Genomic DNA, 16,562 nt, shown 5'->3' on the forward strand with positions numbered 1-16,562 from the left:
CTATTCCACTCCTCCCTTCCCCAAGAGTGAGGTTGGAGATAAGATGGCAGTCACTCTTTGCTAAACTAAAAATCTGGGAAAGCCAGCTCAGCTGAGTTAACTCTGTAATGGCCTGCTATCTACAGCATGGATGCCTTCCATAATCCTGCAGCCTCTGCATCAATGGTGCTCTCTAAGGCTCAGTCTCACACTCATGAATGGATTTGTATACATCTTTAGGTATGCCAGAACTTGAAGCTTTGCAGTCTTGGGCTTCTCAGCATAGCTGTTTGGGTTTTTTTTTCCTTAATTTTGTTTTTAATTACTGCTTTGTTGAATTGTGTATCATTTCCACTAAAAAGGTTTTTCACTAAGGTCCAAGTAATGTAATCTCTTAACTGATTTAAAAACCTAGAACTGCAGGAGCTTGGCTGGAGGGATACAGAATGACTAATTTAAGAGGGAGCAGAAAGTATTTTTTTTGTATTTCAGCTGTTGTCAAGTCACTATTTTGCTGTTCTCACTTCATTCTCTAGGAATCACCCTGACATCCATGGGGGTTAAGGAATTAACCTGATTTTTAGCAAAATCTGTAAGATACAGGACAGAGGGTATTTTCAAGCATGCATCTTAACTAGAGGTTTATAGAAGTCTCAGCATTTTAGTCTTTTTTGCTGTCATTAGTCTTTAAGTATTGAATAGGGGAGCAAAAAGCCTTTGACTGCCACTGGCCTATTGTCAGCTCTTGGGCTTAAGCACAGGCCATGCAGGCTTCCTAAGTGGCTACTTTCTCTTGTGTCTTCATACTGCCTATTAGGTGCTGTGCAATTACTTCCCCGGAGGGCATCTTACTAACTTAGCTAAGAGGACTATTGCATGTACCATTCTCTCTGGAGGAACAGGTTAGGGGATTGTTTATTTATTTCCTTTACATGCTGTAGGCTTGCCGACATCCTGGCTCTGGTCCCCGCTATTACTCATTTCCCTAGAGAGGAGTATGTTATGCCAGAAAGATGATAGCCTGAATAATGTTGGATTCCCCTTGCTGGTGAAACACATTGAATCTTGCAGCTGACTGTCCTTTATTAACCCAGCACTTGTCTTGAGAAGTCCTGGTGAGGTCAGTAGCCTGGAAGGCCACTAAGCTGCAGACTGTAAACAGGTCAGAAAGGGAGACTGGGATCATAAATTGAGGAGTAGAGCAGTACGAGCAGAGGCTTGTTTTAACTCTCAAACTATTTCAAGACTGAAATTGCTGTTGTTGCATCCACTGCTTTTCCCATCCAGCCTAACTGATGCAGTCTGAAAAAGATTAAAAAGCCTTTGCAAGATGGCATGCATATACTTCTTACTCTCTGGTTCTGCCTGTGTGACCTACTCACCTGTTCAGATGACTGAAGGGGAATGAAAGCTCTTCCGTGTCCATAGTGTTGCAAGTACAGGGCATCTATGCATAATCTGATGCCGTCACTCAAGGCTGTGCCTTTGACTTCTCAGCTAGCTCAGAGGGAAAGTTTAAATTTGAAAGAAAGACAGTACAGACATCTTGTTTTCTCTGTACAAGCTGAGTGCAGTACAGAGGGAGTTTTATTGTCTAAGTGTCAAAGGAAGCAGGAAGAAGTTTCAACATGAGAGCTATGGGAAATGCAGTTAAGAACTAAACCTAAATACAAGTTCTGTGCTGGCTACATAAGAACACAGAACTACACTTATTAATTACAAAAAGACACACATGATTTTGTTCTTAAAGAAAGAAACTTTCAACTTCATATTTCTGAGCTGTACCAGTGATAAAGATGTAAATGGTTGTGGAGCACCCTATCAGTGCTAAGTAGAATACTGATGTGCATGGAGGGGGACCATTCCGGTCCCACTAGCACCATCTCAACCCTGACCTGGAGGGAAACTCTGCTCTGCAGAGATTACAGGGGATTCAGTAGCCTTCTGGGCCTAAGTTGAGTTGCTCTTGAGCAGACAGGGCCAGGGCACCACTGGAGAGTGGTCATGATACAAGTAAACACCTGCTCAGAAAACAGACAAAAATATTAAATTCCCTAAGGAGTTCAGCTTGGCTGTAGAAGGACAATCTCCAGCTTGCTCCAGCAGAGCAAACACCAAGCCAGAATAGCACTTTCTTTTTTTATGTTTAAGTTATAAATCCATAATGCAGGTCTTAATGTTCAAAGGACAATAGTGCAAGACCACTGGAATATGTGGCGTTATTTCAGCCAGACTGGCACACACAGTACGTGTGGGACACAGGACACTTCCTGCTTAGATCTAGTGCCTGATCATCATCAGGGCCACTCAAAATACTTCACTTAGAAGGAGCAAGTGGCTAAAGCAACCACCTGAAGTGATTAGCCAGAGCCACTGGAGCAAGGTCAAGCTCATCTAATCCAGACTCTTGCCCTTTGGCAACAGGAGCGTTTTTCTACTCATGATGGTTTCTTAAACTGCAGTTTTAAGGACAGTCATGTTTCAGTTTATACACCACATGTGAGCCTACATTAAGGGGCAGGCACCTGATTAAGGCTTTCACCTGAAATACTTAGAAAAAAAAAAAAGATACTTCAAGTTAAGCAGACGTTATAACAGCAATACAGCTACTGCATGAACAGGAACTACGTTTCAACCACAGTTCTGGAGTAATTTAATCTGCTAGATCAAACCATACTATGTACTGACCCATACAGCTGAACACAGGTAAAATAATCAACTGAAAAAAGCAGTCCATTCCCAGATAAAACACTTGCTAACATACCTTAAGTTCCTAAAAACTCATTTAGTTTATCATATTGGAGTTAAAAAAAAAAGCTAGTGTGTCACAGACTGATGGACATCCAACGCTGTTAAGTACAACTTTATATCGGAGTGACACTGTAGCAGAAAGTTTTGCTCAGTAATCCATTCATCCATTAAAAATACACAGGTGATCAGGTATCAAGAGACTTTACATAAAAATATTAAGAACTCCTATTATTTGAAGGTTTACATTACATTTAAAATAGTTTTGGTAGTAGAAGGTCAGCATTTGTTAAAATCTTTTGAAGCTCTCCTAGACTTCATATACCACAAAGGCAGTGTCTTATCTTTTCCTACTGTATGGAGGCAGCTTCCTTCCACAGAGTTCAGAAGGACTTCAGTAGACCAGACATCAGATGATCCCCACTGATCAGTGCAGTTTACGCCTCAGAGTCACATGAATGATCATACTAATATTTAATATTAATTAATAGGTCTCCTCAAGATGCATCTTTTTTGTTCTATAAGCACTAAGGAGTATAAGTTACAGTCTAACTCCTTAACTGCTTCTCTCTAGCTCTAAAGATACAAAAATTATAAGAAGACTACTTGACGTTTTTTTTTCCTTATGTTAAAGGCAGACAGACCAGAAGCCAGAGCAGGGGGATGAGGGTGGAAAGAAATGGAAGTGCAAAAGTTCACCTTCATTGTGCCCTCAGTTTTCTTAGTGGCGTAAAACTGGATTGCACTAATCCTCTCTGTCACCAGGGGGATGCTGTTTGTCAGCAAGGAAGCTAGGCTTTGTGTCAAAGAGATTCATCTTGTTACAGAGATGGGGGAGCAAGAATGGGAGAATTGTTTGGTCTTTTTCTAATTTCTTGCACCATCTGCTAGACTGGAAATACAGAAACAGTAAGGGGCAGGAATTCTATCACACAGGAAAAAATAAAAGGCTTTAAATAGTAACCCAAGCAGAGGGCTCATATCTGTGCTCCTGTATCTGTCTTGAGAAGCTGTCAAAATTAGATACATAAGAATTAAATGCCTCCTAACATACATAATTTTGTAACTAAATATTCAAAGAGGATATTCTTGTCCAGCTACAGCTGAGGGTTAAGAGACCTTGAACTCTACCTGTCATTCATTCCTTAAACATCAACTTCCTTTGGTTTTCTGAGCTATTGGCTCCAGTTACATCCTGCAGGAAACCACTTAATTACCAGGTCAAACAAAGCATTTTGTTTTAAGTCATTCTCCCTGGTGATCTAACACTGCTAAACATCTCTTTTGCCCTGCTCTCAAGAAAGCATTAGCTTGCAGCTGGCCCCTCACTTGCCCCATCTGTTTTGAAATCTTCTCAACACATTTCCCCTCCTTTCTACCTCAAAAACCTTAAGTCTGTCCAGGTATTGAATGTGCTCTGTATGAAGATATTAATTTTGCTTAAGACCTTTCCAGTTACTCTGAATTAACTAACTAACTAACCATAATGTTTGCATAGCAAACTTGATACAAAGGCAGTTTGTGGCTTCAAAGTGACCCATATTATTTACATGTAGCTGGTATCTTTACAGCTAACATAAGTGTTAGGACCCAGATACTAAGTATGTTAATTTACAGCCCCACAAAATTGACCAGAGAATACATTCAAATGGGTGCTTGGTTTGCTACTGCTGTCTAATTTCAAATGGTTGCATGCAGCTGGAGTGCACAGGAGGGGACAGGTGTTGCACTGCACTGTGAGAACTGGCATTCCCTTCTGGATCAATCTTATCTTGGATCAGAAGCAAGTTCTGCCACCTCCCTATGGATTGTCCTGGTCATACAGCATAGCAGAAAAGTACAGACTACAAAGAGCATGGAAGGACAGACTGCAGCGATATGGATATAGTGCCTTGCAAGTTACATCACAGTTCAGGACGTACAATTAGGAACCTATAAGGCCTGAGTTAAATCATTTGTGGGTGGTGCTTCAAGGATTAATACTGCTTTAGCGCTACAGAAGAGCTTATTTGTTTTGAGGTTAAGAACCCATTCTCTGCCGTAAAAATAGCACTGCTTATATGAGGGTGTTGCACATCAATACTGCAACAAAAAAACTGGTAGAGATAAGTTCCACCATGTTTCTAACAAGTTCACAGGAAATAATAAGCCCAGTTGTAAGTAAGTATGTAGTATTTCAGAAAGTTTAGCTCCTTTTCAGTGCTTGATAAAACAAGTCTCAGTTTCTCTCAAGGATACTCCTGCTCCCAAGCCCAGTTTTCACATCCCCTAGATCCATGCATCCAGATCACTTCAAGGCCATGCTGCTCTGACTTGCAACCACATTGCTTCCAGGCTCTAGGCCTCAAAGAGAGGTCTGACAACACTCAAGACTTCTGAGAAGCATTACACTGCTTATGTGTAGTAAAGCACTTCCCTGAAAAAAAAAGTGTAGCCACAGTGAAAGCTGTAACTGGATAGAAAAGCCCAGCCCAGCCCTTTGGGGAAGGCTCACATAAGGGGTGCTGTTACGTACAGCAGCTATCTAAGAGCCAGAACACATGCATCAGTCTGGGACAGGGAACCACTTTCAGGAGGCTTCAGGCTGAGCTGTCAGAAAACAGCTGTAATCTCCTCAAGCAGGGCTTCCCACCAAAATGTGTCTGTAACTCTAGCACTAACACTACAGTGAGGAAGGAGCATGACCCTTGTGGAAAGTCAAAATGTTTAGAAAACCTGATCACACAATTAAATCCTTCTTTTAACTATTTCCTCTTGAAAATCAAACCTCACTGACCAAAGTGCTTTCTGCAAGCTTTCACAGCATCAGTCACTAGAAGTTGAGAGGAGGCTGATGAAGAGAGACCTCAAAGTTCAGGCTTCCCATGAGCCCCAGTCTGGCCTTGCCTCCAGTGTTTGGAGGACTGAGGTCTCCATGCCTGTTTTCATTGTTATCACCAGTACGTCCTGACCCACTCAACTGTAAAAGGGCTCACAGCAACAGCTCATCAGCATTCGCACAGGATCCTCATCCCACTATGCCCTCAGAGACAACAGAATGCTTCGAAATAGCAGGACTAAACACACAAGGTGGTTTCTTCAGATGAGAGACCCTTGTATGATAAATAAATCAGGCTGAGCAAATTCAGCCCTGTCTCTTACAAGGGCAATGATAAAGTGTTCATATTGACAAAACCAGGAGGGTTTGCACAAAACGTGAGGGCCATCTCCTTCCAGCATCACTTCTTGCTCAGACTTGCAGGCCTTGCATGGGTTGAAGACTTCTGTGCAGACAGGGAAGTACTGTCGACAAGATGCTTCATTTACTTGCTATCAACACAGAAAAATTGATAGCGAGTTTGCTGACCCAACTCACTTCATATTCCTCCTGCAGCAAGCTCCCATCAGCATACAGATCTTTTTTTTTTTTTTTTAAATACTTGTTTCAGTGAATTAAGATGGACACCTCTACCAAACAGGCAGGTGAATCCCCTGGGACCCATGGGATCCAGGTCTGGGACTGGCTCACTAGGAAGTACCTGGCAAGATCAGCACTCTGTTCTGCTCCCGCTCCCCTGTCCCCTTTATCAGAATACACTGCAGGCGGATCCAGGTCACAGCTGTGGCCAGCAAGAAGTCTGTGGAGCCAGGCACACAAGGCACAGCTCTCTTCACACTCGGATCTGGTACCCATTGAGGTCTGGCATTGCTTTGGAATCGGCAGGCTTCTTCTCACCAGATGGTCTGTGAACAAAGAGAGTAAGAAGCATTCAGAAACATTTTTTTTTTTGGTCAGGAGGTGCTGTACATAGATATGACAACACAAGAAAAGCCTTAGCCTGCACTACTGAGGGCAGGATTATTCTGCAACCTCCAGTACTTTCCCAGTGTTTTCCGCAGAAGAGAATACAGGTCAGGAAGATTAGGAATTCCATTCTGGTACCCCAGATCAATTTCGGGAAAGCAGTCTCAGTGGCAGCAGTGTAATTTTTGGAATCTTTTTGGGGCACAGGTCTGTGAGACACCAGAGCTCAGACCTCTGCATAAGGTTAAGTATCAGCTACCCAGATCCCTGTGTATTTGAGCTGCCTTCCTACTCCCTGCCAAAGCAAAAAGCCCCCAAACATGCCAGCTGCCCTTCCATTCCCTAAGCAATGCTAATCTCACAAAAGCACAGACTATGGAAGAATGCTGCCGCACGTCAGAGAAGTAAAGAACCCCAGTAAGACACCAAAAGGATCCAAAACCAGACAGCAAAGTGGAGTCTGTGAGTAAAACGAAGATGTTATAGATAGGTCTCTTGCTCAACAGCCCCACTCACCGTCGGTCCCCACGGCTGTTGCGCCGATGGGGGCTGGCCTGACCTCTCTGTGGGGAAGAGACATCTTTCTTTCTGTCCTTGGTGGGAGATGATGGCCCAGTTCCTTTGCCAATCTGCCAGAAAAATTAAAGTAGGAGCAATGTGAGCAGAAAATCAACACAAATAGTTACCAGAAAACACAAAGCCTAACAATGATTAACTTTATGTCAAGAAAAGACAAAAAGAAAAGGCAAGTGCATCAAAAAGGCAAAAGCCAGAAAAAAACAGCTGCAGTGACAGCTATGGCTTAAAGAACTGCTTACAGTCCAGGCTAATCGCAAGTGCAGTACCGCACAAGCGTCCATCAGGGGGCCAGCCTGGATACAAAGGAGCACCCAGCTGCCAGTTCACCCTCTACTCCACCAGCAGCTAGGAGAACCTCCGGTCACTTCCATTTCCCCAGCACACCATCAAGGCAGGCAAAAGAGCAGCTGCAGCAGCAGTGTCTGTTTCCATCCTTGCTGCTTACCTTCAGCCTCATATCACGGGCATGTCTCTCAAGCTCTTTGCGAAAATCTTCCCGCGTTAGCTTGTCTAGATCCAGGATGGAGTGCTTCCACTCGATCTGCTCCACACTGTGTGGGTCATGGGACACACAGTGGCCCAGCTTCACCTTTTTGAGAGTGTGCCAGCAGCGGCGATACGCCTCCTCGAAGTCAAAGATGAGTTCGCTGAGTGTGCGGAAGACGGGTGCTTTGTACATGAGCTCCTCACGTCGGCTGATGCCCAGTGCCCCATAGCGGCCTCCAAAGTTCACCCCCAGCACAATGTGTCGGAAGTAGTTCCCTGAGAAGTGGGTTTTGAAGCTGATGGGGAAACGGTCCAGCGTGGTCATGTTGTTGGTGAGGTAACTGACAGTAGCCACTGTTGAGGAAACAACCACTGATACCATTTTCTTGACAAGATACTTCCTTCCTGCTCCAAACCCTCCCAGCCTGCTCAGTGGACTCACCGCTGACTCAGGCATCACACAGACACGATTTTTCTCCAAATCAAAAGTCTGGCTCATTGCAAGCTGCCCTACTTTCAGATGGGTAGTGGGGAAACCAGACCTGGCCTCTCCAACAAGCCAAGCCACAAAGGAAAGTTAATTTTTAGTGAGTTGTGATACAGAAGTTGCAGTTATAACACCTCAAGTGTACTGTATTCCATAGTTTCCAAACTGTTAAAACGGTAACATTTTTCCTTAGTTTGTTTTAATCTGTTGTACTACCTAGTATTTCACACAGAAGACAAGGAACATTCAGGATTAAATGCTCAGACTACACTTCTGAACCATTCACTTGCCATCTCTGCCCCTCCAGATGGCTTTGCCAACATGCATCAAGAACCGCTATCCCAAGAGGCATAGAGTAAGCCTGGAAGGTAACTCGGAAAGATAGAGATGACACATGTGAAGAACAAGTATTGTCTGAGCTGGCAGGTAGTGTTAGACATAATAGCATAGTCATATACACTATAATTAGAAGCTGGGGATGATCCCTAACTTTAATGTAAAACACATGCAGGCAATGTTGCAGTAAAAGTAACAATGTTATCCACAAAGGTCTTCCTCACCCAAATTTAGCTAATATTTTGCCCCTCTTGTGGTGTTTTCTTAGTTCCTTCCTTTATCTTTTACTCAGTTGTAGAACTGTCCACCCTTCTTGGGGAAGGAGGAGCAGCTCCAAAGAACTACTACTGATATTTCAGAGAACTGTTTGGATTTGGATCTTTTTGGTGGGTTTTTTTGTGAGAACTGGGTAGGGAGAATAGAGGGATATGGGGCTTGGTGACAATATTATCAGCAGCCTCAAAGCATTGTAAGAGAGCAGAGGAGAAAACACAAGGATGGGCAGACATGCATAATTCCAAGAGGAAAGGATACATTCCCAGGATCACAGCTTCCAGGCATTTTATTGGCAGGGCCTCTTTGGTCATTTCTTTGGCCAGGTCCATCAGCCTGCAGAGTGCAACAAGGGAAAGACAAGGACTGTTAAGAGGGCTTGTACTATGTAATCACAGCCAGTTCAGCCCTTTTGGACTATATATGCAAGGGAAGTTTCAAGGAGAGAAGGTAGCCCACTGAGGACAGGGAACAAAAGAAAATACCTTCTTTATGAAGATATTTAATCCAAACCAGGTCTCTACCACATGCTGTCACTGCTTACAAGGAACTCCTTTCAATGAGTTACAGCAAAGCTGCCTACTAGGCCAACCTCTGTTTTCAGGAAGACCACAGCAATTGGCTCAGTGTGTTGTGGGTGGACAGGGATGTGACCACAAGCAGAAGCTTCAGACAACCAACAGCCAGCAATGTTTGCCTCACAAAGCTTGAGGATAGCAAAAACCTTCATCCCTGGCAACAACTCTACTTTCTGTTCAACAAATACTGTGGAGGAGACATTACACTGGCTGCAACACAAGACATTTGGGGCCACATATGTCTGTGGACTACACCAATAGTAAGATGCCAGTCTTGGGGGAGACCCAAGAGAGTCAACTGACATCAGTTGCTTATCTCCAGAAATTTACAGGACACAGTTCTTCCCAAAATCTGCAATCAGGAGAATACTTCCCCTTCAAAGAATGAGACATTAAAAGCTTAGTAAGCCTAGATTCTGGAAAGGCACTTCTAGGAGCTATGGAGTTAGATCTGTAAATTTACTTAAACAAAGCTTGTTTAAGACAAGCTCTAATTCCAGAATGCATCAGAAGTTCATATTTTTATATTTGAATTAGAAGCAGGCAGAGTCTGCAGATCTTTGTAACATATTTATGTTATTTTACTGGATTTACTGGATTTACTGATTCATGACAACATACTCTTGTCCTTGAGCTGTGTCCAGACACAGCTCTGCCCAGCCATGCTCCAGGCAAAAGACACTAACATCTCCTAGAGTAGGATGGAGCTGCAGTGCTGAAAGCCCTGAGTGCTGTCTAGACCTTGGCCAGGGGACAGAAGAAAAAGCTTTGGGTATAACAGGGCCCCAGTGTCTTAAAGCAAGACATAAATGCTGTAAGGGCTGTCAGCACTTACCCAGTCAGAGGTCTGCTCTTCTTAATCTCAAAGAATTGTGTCCCAGTGTGATTGTACCTGCAGGCAAGAAGTTAAGGGCTTGGCAGCTTGGAAAGCAGAGTTTGAAGAAAAGCTGTCTGAAGAATTTTTATGTTACTTACTACTCCCTCAGCGAACTCACGATCCCATAAATACAACAGCAATGCAAGAAAATGTCCACCTTCCCCTCTTGCATTTCTCCGATTTGCAGTCCCTCCTTACATCCCTTGTATTTCCTTCTTGTCAGTTCTTCTCTTTCTCCCCATCTTCCCCAAGTTTCTACTCCATTTCCCAAAGGTTCATGCTGACAGCACGAGGTCTGCTCAGCTTTCCAGCTACTAGGGCAGAATGAAGTTTGGTAGATCTCTGCCTGCTCTGGGCTGCACAGAATGCATGGAGCTTTAAGCATTCATGGTGCCTGATTCTAAGACTGATTGGGACCCGATCCAGAGCACGACCATCCTAGATGTGTGACAGTCCTGCCTTACCTTGTTTTAGGGCTGAAGGCAGAGCTAGCTCTGTATCTCACCTGTGAGATTAGACTGTTGCTTGCAAGGCACATTCCTGCTGTCCAGCACAACAGGGATGGAGAAATCTCATTTCCGGGACACAGTCATACAGGCAGCTCTGTACATAAAGGGACAGGATACCACAGCTGCACAAAAGCAGGGTGGTTGACTGTCCTTTAGACAGCTACAGAGTGCTCAAGCAGGATGTGATCTGAGAGGCAGTTTTCTCACCACCACAGCTCACCCATGCCTTAACAGTGAAGTGATAAGAGTTTGCAGTCCATCAGACACCTGGCTGTCAGGATCTCAGATATATGTGTTTTTAATGAAAGTTAAAGCCACTGACCTGGAAGGGTGGGTAGTGAGGAAAGGCCCGTGACAACATGCCCATTTGTTACACAGAGCGAACAGGATCAGAAGGTAACTTGGGCAGAAAACAAGCAGAGCAGCAAGAGAAACTATTGTTCCAAGTCCAGCTTCCTGTTTTCAGGGACCGAGTTTCAGTTCCCCTCCATCTACAACAGAAGGAGCTTTTCTGTTCTTCACGAGGAAAGTCCATCCCCTTGCCCCCTCTTCCTGGGTTATCACACGCATGACTGAGGCAACAACAGTAAAGGATACTGAAGCTCCCTGATGTAGCGCTGTACAGCTTCCAGGCGCTCAGGGATGGGGGTGGATGGCTGGAACACAGGCACACTTGGTATGGGAATCTGAAATGAGGAGCAGAATGTAAATCACTGCTTCCAAACCTCTCTAGCTTCTTGCTGAAATCAGTGACATATAGCTACAAAGAGCATATTCCTTTGAAACCAGCCCCTTTTTGCTGCCCGAAGTGACCGCACCAGGAATGTTCCTCTATTCCCACAATAATTGGGAAGGGATTCAAAACAAAGCATCACCACAGAGCTGCAAGAGAAACTGTGTGAAATGATTCTGCACTTAAGTTATGTTACATTGAAAGAATTAGATAAAATTAACTGACAAGGCAAGCGGAGAGAGAGAGAGAGTGAGAGAGAGAATGACTTCTGAAAGTTCACTGTTTGGACTGCTGTCCCATTCTGAGGTCTCATCCTCATGGGTCCAGTCAGATTTTCCTGACCATTTGCTCCACAGGGGAACCTTGTCACCAGCTAGGAAGATTTGTCTAAGGTAAGAGAAGGGTCCTGTCCACAGGACAAATATAAAAGGGAAAACATAAATTTGGTGTGACTGACAGGTTTGGAGAAACAGCCCGTCATTTTCCCTCTGAAGGATAGCTCATGCCTTGCACATAGTCCTCTGATACCAGACTGCAGCTTTTCACAGTATTTGGGTTTTAGTATTTCAGTTCCTTCTCAGACTTCCTCAGAGCTGGGCTATCCCCAGCTAAGAAAAAGTGAGTCAGAGCCAGATCTTCCCTTGGGCCTTCCAGTCTGCTGTGCACAGCTGCCTCTGCTTGTCACAGTTTTGTAGCCAGCAGTGCTGCTTAGCCACTCATCATGCTCCATGTGTATTTCTGTGGCCACTAATTCCTGTTCCTTTGCCCTGGGCTGGCAAAAGCCTTTGCCCCTGGGCTGGTAAATGAGTTCAGGCACCTGAACCAGCTAAAAGCCAGGCCAGCAAGCATGGGTAGCTTTCAGTCAGATCAGTTCAGTGTCTTGGTTTGCCACATGTTCACACTCTGCTTGTACCTGCACAGAGGTACAGAGACTGCTTAACCATGATAGATGGGCTGTTGCTATCTCTGGAAACCATAATCTTTAAGTGTTTTACTGTTTTTCAGTCTATCTTCAAACACCATCAGCAAATAAACACTGAGCTAATCTAGTCTTTCAGTCTTGATCCATTTGATCAATTATCACTCCTAAGTTTTGATTTTGATTTTTTTTTTTTTTTTTTTTGGCCAGCTAAGTAGCAGCATTTGGCCACTGGTACCTGTTTTCCTAGCACTCTTGGAGGTGCCAGCTGTCATCTCCAGTGCCTCATTTCCGCAACCTGCTTGGAGCAAGCCAAGGCTGGCTGACTTGCAGGTGGTGGCACAGAAATGGCAGGAGCAGATGTGAAAGGGGGTTTATTAAGCCACAGCAGGAGCAGGGAAGGCTCCAGAGAGCAGCACGGAGATGGAGCCATCTCTGGAACAGCAAGAGCTGAGTCAGTTTGGATGCTGTGAGCTGACACACTGATCACAGGAAATAACTTCCAGGCAGAAACAATAAAAGAGGTAACAACCAGGACAGGCTGACTGTTTCATTTCTTCATCATGGAGACTTAGGTGCTTTTTGAGCAAAGACAAATGGATTAAGGGAATGCTGACAACACAGACTGATGATTCTGGGTAGTTACTCCTCCCCTTATTAGTACAGATCCCCTTTTCCTCAAAGGGCTCTGCATCACTGCGACCGGGTAATGGCAACCAATTCAGCAGGGGACTAGTTAACGCAGAACAGCCTCCTGCACCTCAAGTAATTAAACTTACGAAAGTACAGAGTGCTCTCTCTCTCTCAGATCTGGGCCTGCAGCCCAGACTGGGCTACAGTTTCTTTTGCATCAGGTCTATAGCATTTTAATGGAGCAATGGAAGCATGAGGAGAAGAACAAGGTCTCCATCCCTCAATACCACTTTGACAGGATGGGAGATCCTAACGCTTTGTTCTTACCCAGCATCATCCACTACACATCTCAGAATGGCTATAAATATTCAACAGTCTTCACAATCCTCCAAAAAGCAGAGAGGAATTTATTTGTGACAGAAAACAGAGAAAATCAGATGTATTTTGCTTTCCCTTTAGTTATTCTGAAAGCTGGTGAGAGAACTAGGAAGAGCCCAAATTTCCCAGAGCACATAACTGCCATGCTCAGCAGACAACTGAATGTGTCCTTGGTCCCTCATCACTTGTGTGGAGGGGCTGCATCACCCCCACTGCTAGATTCCTATATCCTGGCAGGCTGGCTATATGCATGGGAAGGGGACTCCACTTTTAGAAAGTGGAGTTCCTGAGAACAACAGAGATTTTAATGCATTGAGTGGGCCATGCTGTATATGAGACAAGACAGATGGGAGCAAGGCACAAAGCTCTATCCCGAGCTATATCACAGAGGTGCCTTTTTGGCCAGCCTGGTTTAGCAGCAGTTTCTTTTATGGTGCTTGTCTGTACCCAAGCACCTTCCTAATCTTTCTTTTGCAAGTGATATGGGAGCAGTTACAGTTGCAGATGTTGGCCTGATAAACCAGATTTTCCCCCCTTGTCTATACATGAATCTGTGAGATGCATCTCTTCTTGTCTTTGCCTTCATAACCACCTTATTTAAAATCCATCATTTCTTAATGAGGTAAGCACACATCACTTTCTATTTCCAGCATGCACCCATTTGATGTTCCCATCAGCTCCAAGCAAAGCAATATCCCATCCTCTTGCTAGAAAGGAAATAGCCTACAGGAGAGTGGCACTCTTGAGCCAAGCATGCATGAGCAATCAACTATGTTGTGCCACCATCACATGGCTCACTCAATGCCCAGCCACCCCAGATCTACTGGAAGGAAATGATCAGAGGAGATCTCTGAGCAATCACATCCCAGTGAAAGACAGCCCCTCAAGCTGATCTATTAACATATTTATGAAGTCTGGTCACAGCCTCCTGTAGTCATCATTTTATGGTATTAGCTTTATGGACAACCTTTTTGAGTTATTTCTACCAACAACTGACACTGGCTGCCATTCAAGGCCAAAATTTTCGAGTAGGCAAATCACTGTCCAATTCTCAACACCTAAAAAGGCCCATTCACCCCCCAGCACATGGAGAGTACCTGGCTTTTCAAATGAGTTAGCTCTGTGGAGTACACTGATTGCCATAATTCTCATCTGTTGCATCAGCTATTCAAAGAAACTTGATGGTATGGAGACAGGTGGTGATACAAGCAGCCCTCAACGACACAAACATAACCCTAGAGGTGAAAAGGAGCTAGGAAAAATCAAATCAGTCCCTTTGGTCAGGAAATTAAGTAGTGGGTGTTCAGATTGTTCTGAAAAATATTTTCAGCCTTCATTTGGGCTCAGGATAAAGAGAAGGAGGAAGTCAGAAAAGGAAGGAAAAGCCTAGTGGGATTAGAATAGGGACGGTAATCAGGATTCAAAATCTGTTCTGGTTGCTACCACAGATGCCTTTAAGTTTTCACTGCACAAAGGATGTTGTATCACATATTTCTCCAGAGTTCCTCATGAAAAACAGTATGGATTGCTTGCGCACCATGAAATACTGTATTCTTGCATACTTTGAATTACCTTGACAAGGAAGGAAGTCCTTGCTAAAAAAGCCTGAGCAGAAAAATTTACAACTTTTTGTATCTGAACTTCCATTAGCATGATGGGAATACTCTCATAACCCATCAAAGGAGTGACATACCAAATGCTTGCTGTGCCTTTTGTTCACAGGATGCCAGTGAAAGGGGGAGTTTTTTAGGCTGAGGTGCAACACAGATGGCAATAATCACAAGAATTCGTGTCAAATTCAGTATGGTACCAGCACACAAGGTTAAATGAAATGATCACCTCATTTGAGAAATGAGGCTCCTCATTTCTCATCCACTTCTCTGCAGCAAGGCCAGGAACGTGCTTGAAAATCACATCTGACCCTACACCAGAACAAGTTCTGGGACTGTTAGCTAACTCCTCTTAAAAACTCTTTGGCATCAAGAGTCTCTCTTCTTACAGACACCGTTCCGTACAAGAACGCCTTTTGGTGTGGAAGACTGTACCCGAATCTAGTTTGTCCTGGTTCAAAGACTCACTTCTGCCACTCGCTTACCCTCCCATCTCAAATATTTGGATTCTTCTACATTTAACTCTCATCTTTTCATCAGCCTTTCTCTAGGGAATTTCATCTCACTTCCAGGAGACTCGCACACGGGCCATCTGAAGTCTGTTTTCCAGCAAGGCCTCAGAAAAAAAGGGTGCTGCTCGGCAAGGCAGAGTTCTGCAGACACCCTCCCACACTCCTAGATAGAACCTAGCTTTGCTTCCTGCAAGAGTACCCACAGAGATCACTCCTTTTCCCGAGGGATCGCTCCCTAGCTGGGCTGCTCGGCCCCCAAGAGGGCAGGGGAGCGGGATGCCACGGTTGCCCCTCTTTCCTACGTATACGCCGCAGGGTACAGGCCGGCCCGGGCGGTCTCGCCGGGATCCCGCACCGCACCAGCCCCGGGGGGGTGCCTGTGGGGGTCTCACCTTGGGCAGGTCGGCGGCGCCCCGGATCCTCTGCGCCACTCGCTCCCCCTCGGGGTGGATCCTGCCCACATGCCGCCACATCCGCTCCCAGGTGGGCTCGTCCACGGGCAGCCCGCCGCGGTTGACGAAGAAGGGGACGCCGCCGTCGCGGAGATCCTCCTCGCCTTCCTCCTCTTGCTGCTCCTCGTCCCGCGGCGCCGCCGCCGCTGCCTCGCCGGACAGGGGGAGCCTGGCGGCGGCCGCGGCCCCGCTGCTCCCCGGCATCGGCATCACCGCCGCCCGCGCTCAGCGCCCGCCGCCCTCCGCCGGGCCGCCGGGGGCCGTGCCCCGCATGGCCGGCTCACCGGGCACTGGGCGTCACCGCCCCCTCCTCGCTCTCGGCGTTATCAAGGCGGAGGGGTTTCGGGGAAGAGGGGAGAGAAAGCCAGGCGGGGCGGCGCCGGGTGCCGCATCAGGCCGCCGCGGCGGGGGAGGCGCCGGCGGCCCAGCCGCCCGCGGCAATGACGGCGGGCACCGCGCGGGGCGGTCCTGCCGCCGGGGCGCCCCCGCCGCGCCGCCTCCCGAGCGCTGCACGGGGCAGTGGGGCGGCCGGGAGCAGCCGCCTCCCCGCCTGATGCTGCATGCGGGGTAACAAAGCCCCCGCGCGGGGCGGTGCCGCGCTGGGCAGGGCCGGGGATGGGCTGGGCGCCGCTTCCCTCCGCTCCGCCCCGGGCTGGGGGTGCAGGGTCTCGCAAGCCTCGGGGGGCGTT

General features: G+C 46.0%; 1 protein-coding gene across 2 annotated transcripts; it reads right to left on the minus strand.

The window, feature by feature from the left end:
• Positions 1-1,525: 1,525 nt before the first annotated feature.
• On the minus strand, positions 1,526-16,533 carry VASH1 (vasohibin 1). 2 transcript variants are annotated; one of them, XR_011726285.1, is made up of 8 exons: positions 15,814-16,533; positions 11,234-11,322; positions 10,086-10,142; positions 8,934-9,008; positions 7,536-7,917; positions 7,028-7,140; positions 6,246-6,450; positions 1,526-6,036 (listed from the first exon to the last, which is right to left on the minus strand). XR_011726285.1 is itself a non-coding variant. In XM_071745919.1 (7 exons), exons 1-7 carry the CDS (start codon positions 16,081-16,083, stop codon positions 6,378-6,380), a joined length of 1,059 nt encoding a protein of 352 aa, XP_071602020.1. In that variant the 5' UTR covers positions 16,084-16,533; the 3' UTR covers positions 1,526-6,377. The 2 variants fall into 2 exon arrangements, 1 of the variants encoding a protein (XP_071602020.1); XM_071745919.1 differs by having other exon boundaries at positions 1,526-6,450.
• Positions 16,534-16,562: the final 29 nt, after the last annotated feature.

The sequence above is a fragment of the Heliangelus exortis genome, chromosome 5, assembly GCF_036169615.1.
Source record: "Heliangelus exortis chromosome 5, bHelExo1.hap1, whole genome shotgun sequence".
Classification (NCBI taxonomy): Eukaryota; Metazoa; Chordata; class Aves; order Apodiformes; family Trochilidae; genus Heliangelus; species Heliangelus exortis.

What these genes read in the sequence shown, in the direction of transcription:
- VASH1 (XM_071745919.1), bottom strand. Translation starts at nt 16,083, where the DNA reads ATGCCGATGCCGGGGAGCAGCGGGGCCGCGGCCGCCGCCAGGCTCCCC. An exon ending in CGCTACATCAGGGAGCTTCA is followed by an intron (nt 10,143 to 11,233) that starts GTATCCTTTACT and finishes TCTTGCCTGCAG; the next exon opens with GTACAATCACACTGGGACAC. An exon ending in AACAGCCGTGGGGACCGACG is followed by an intron (nt 6,451 to 7,027) that starts GTGAGTGGGGCT and finishes CTTTGTTCACAG; the next exon opens with ACCATCTGGTGAGAAGAAGC.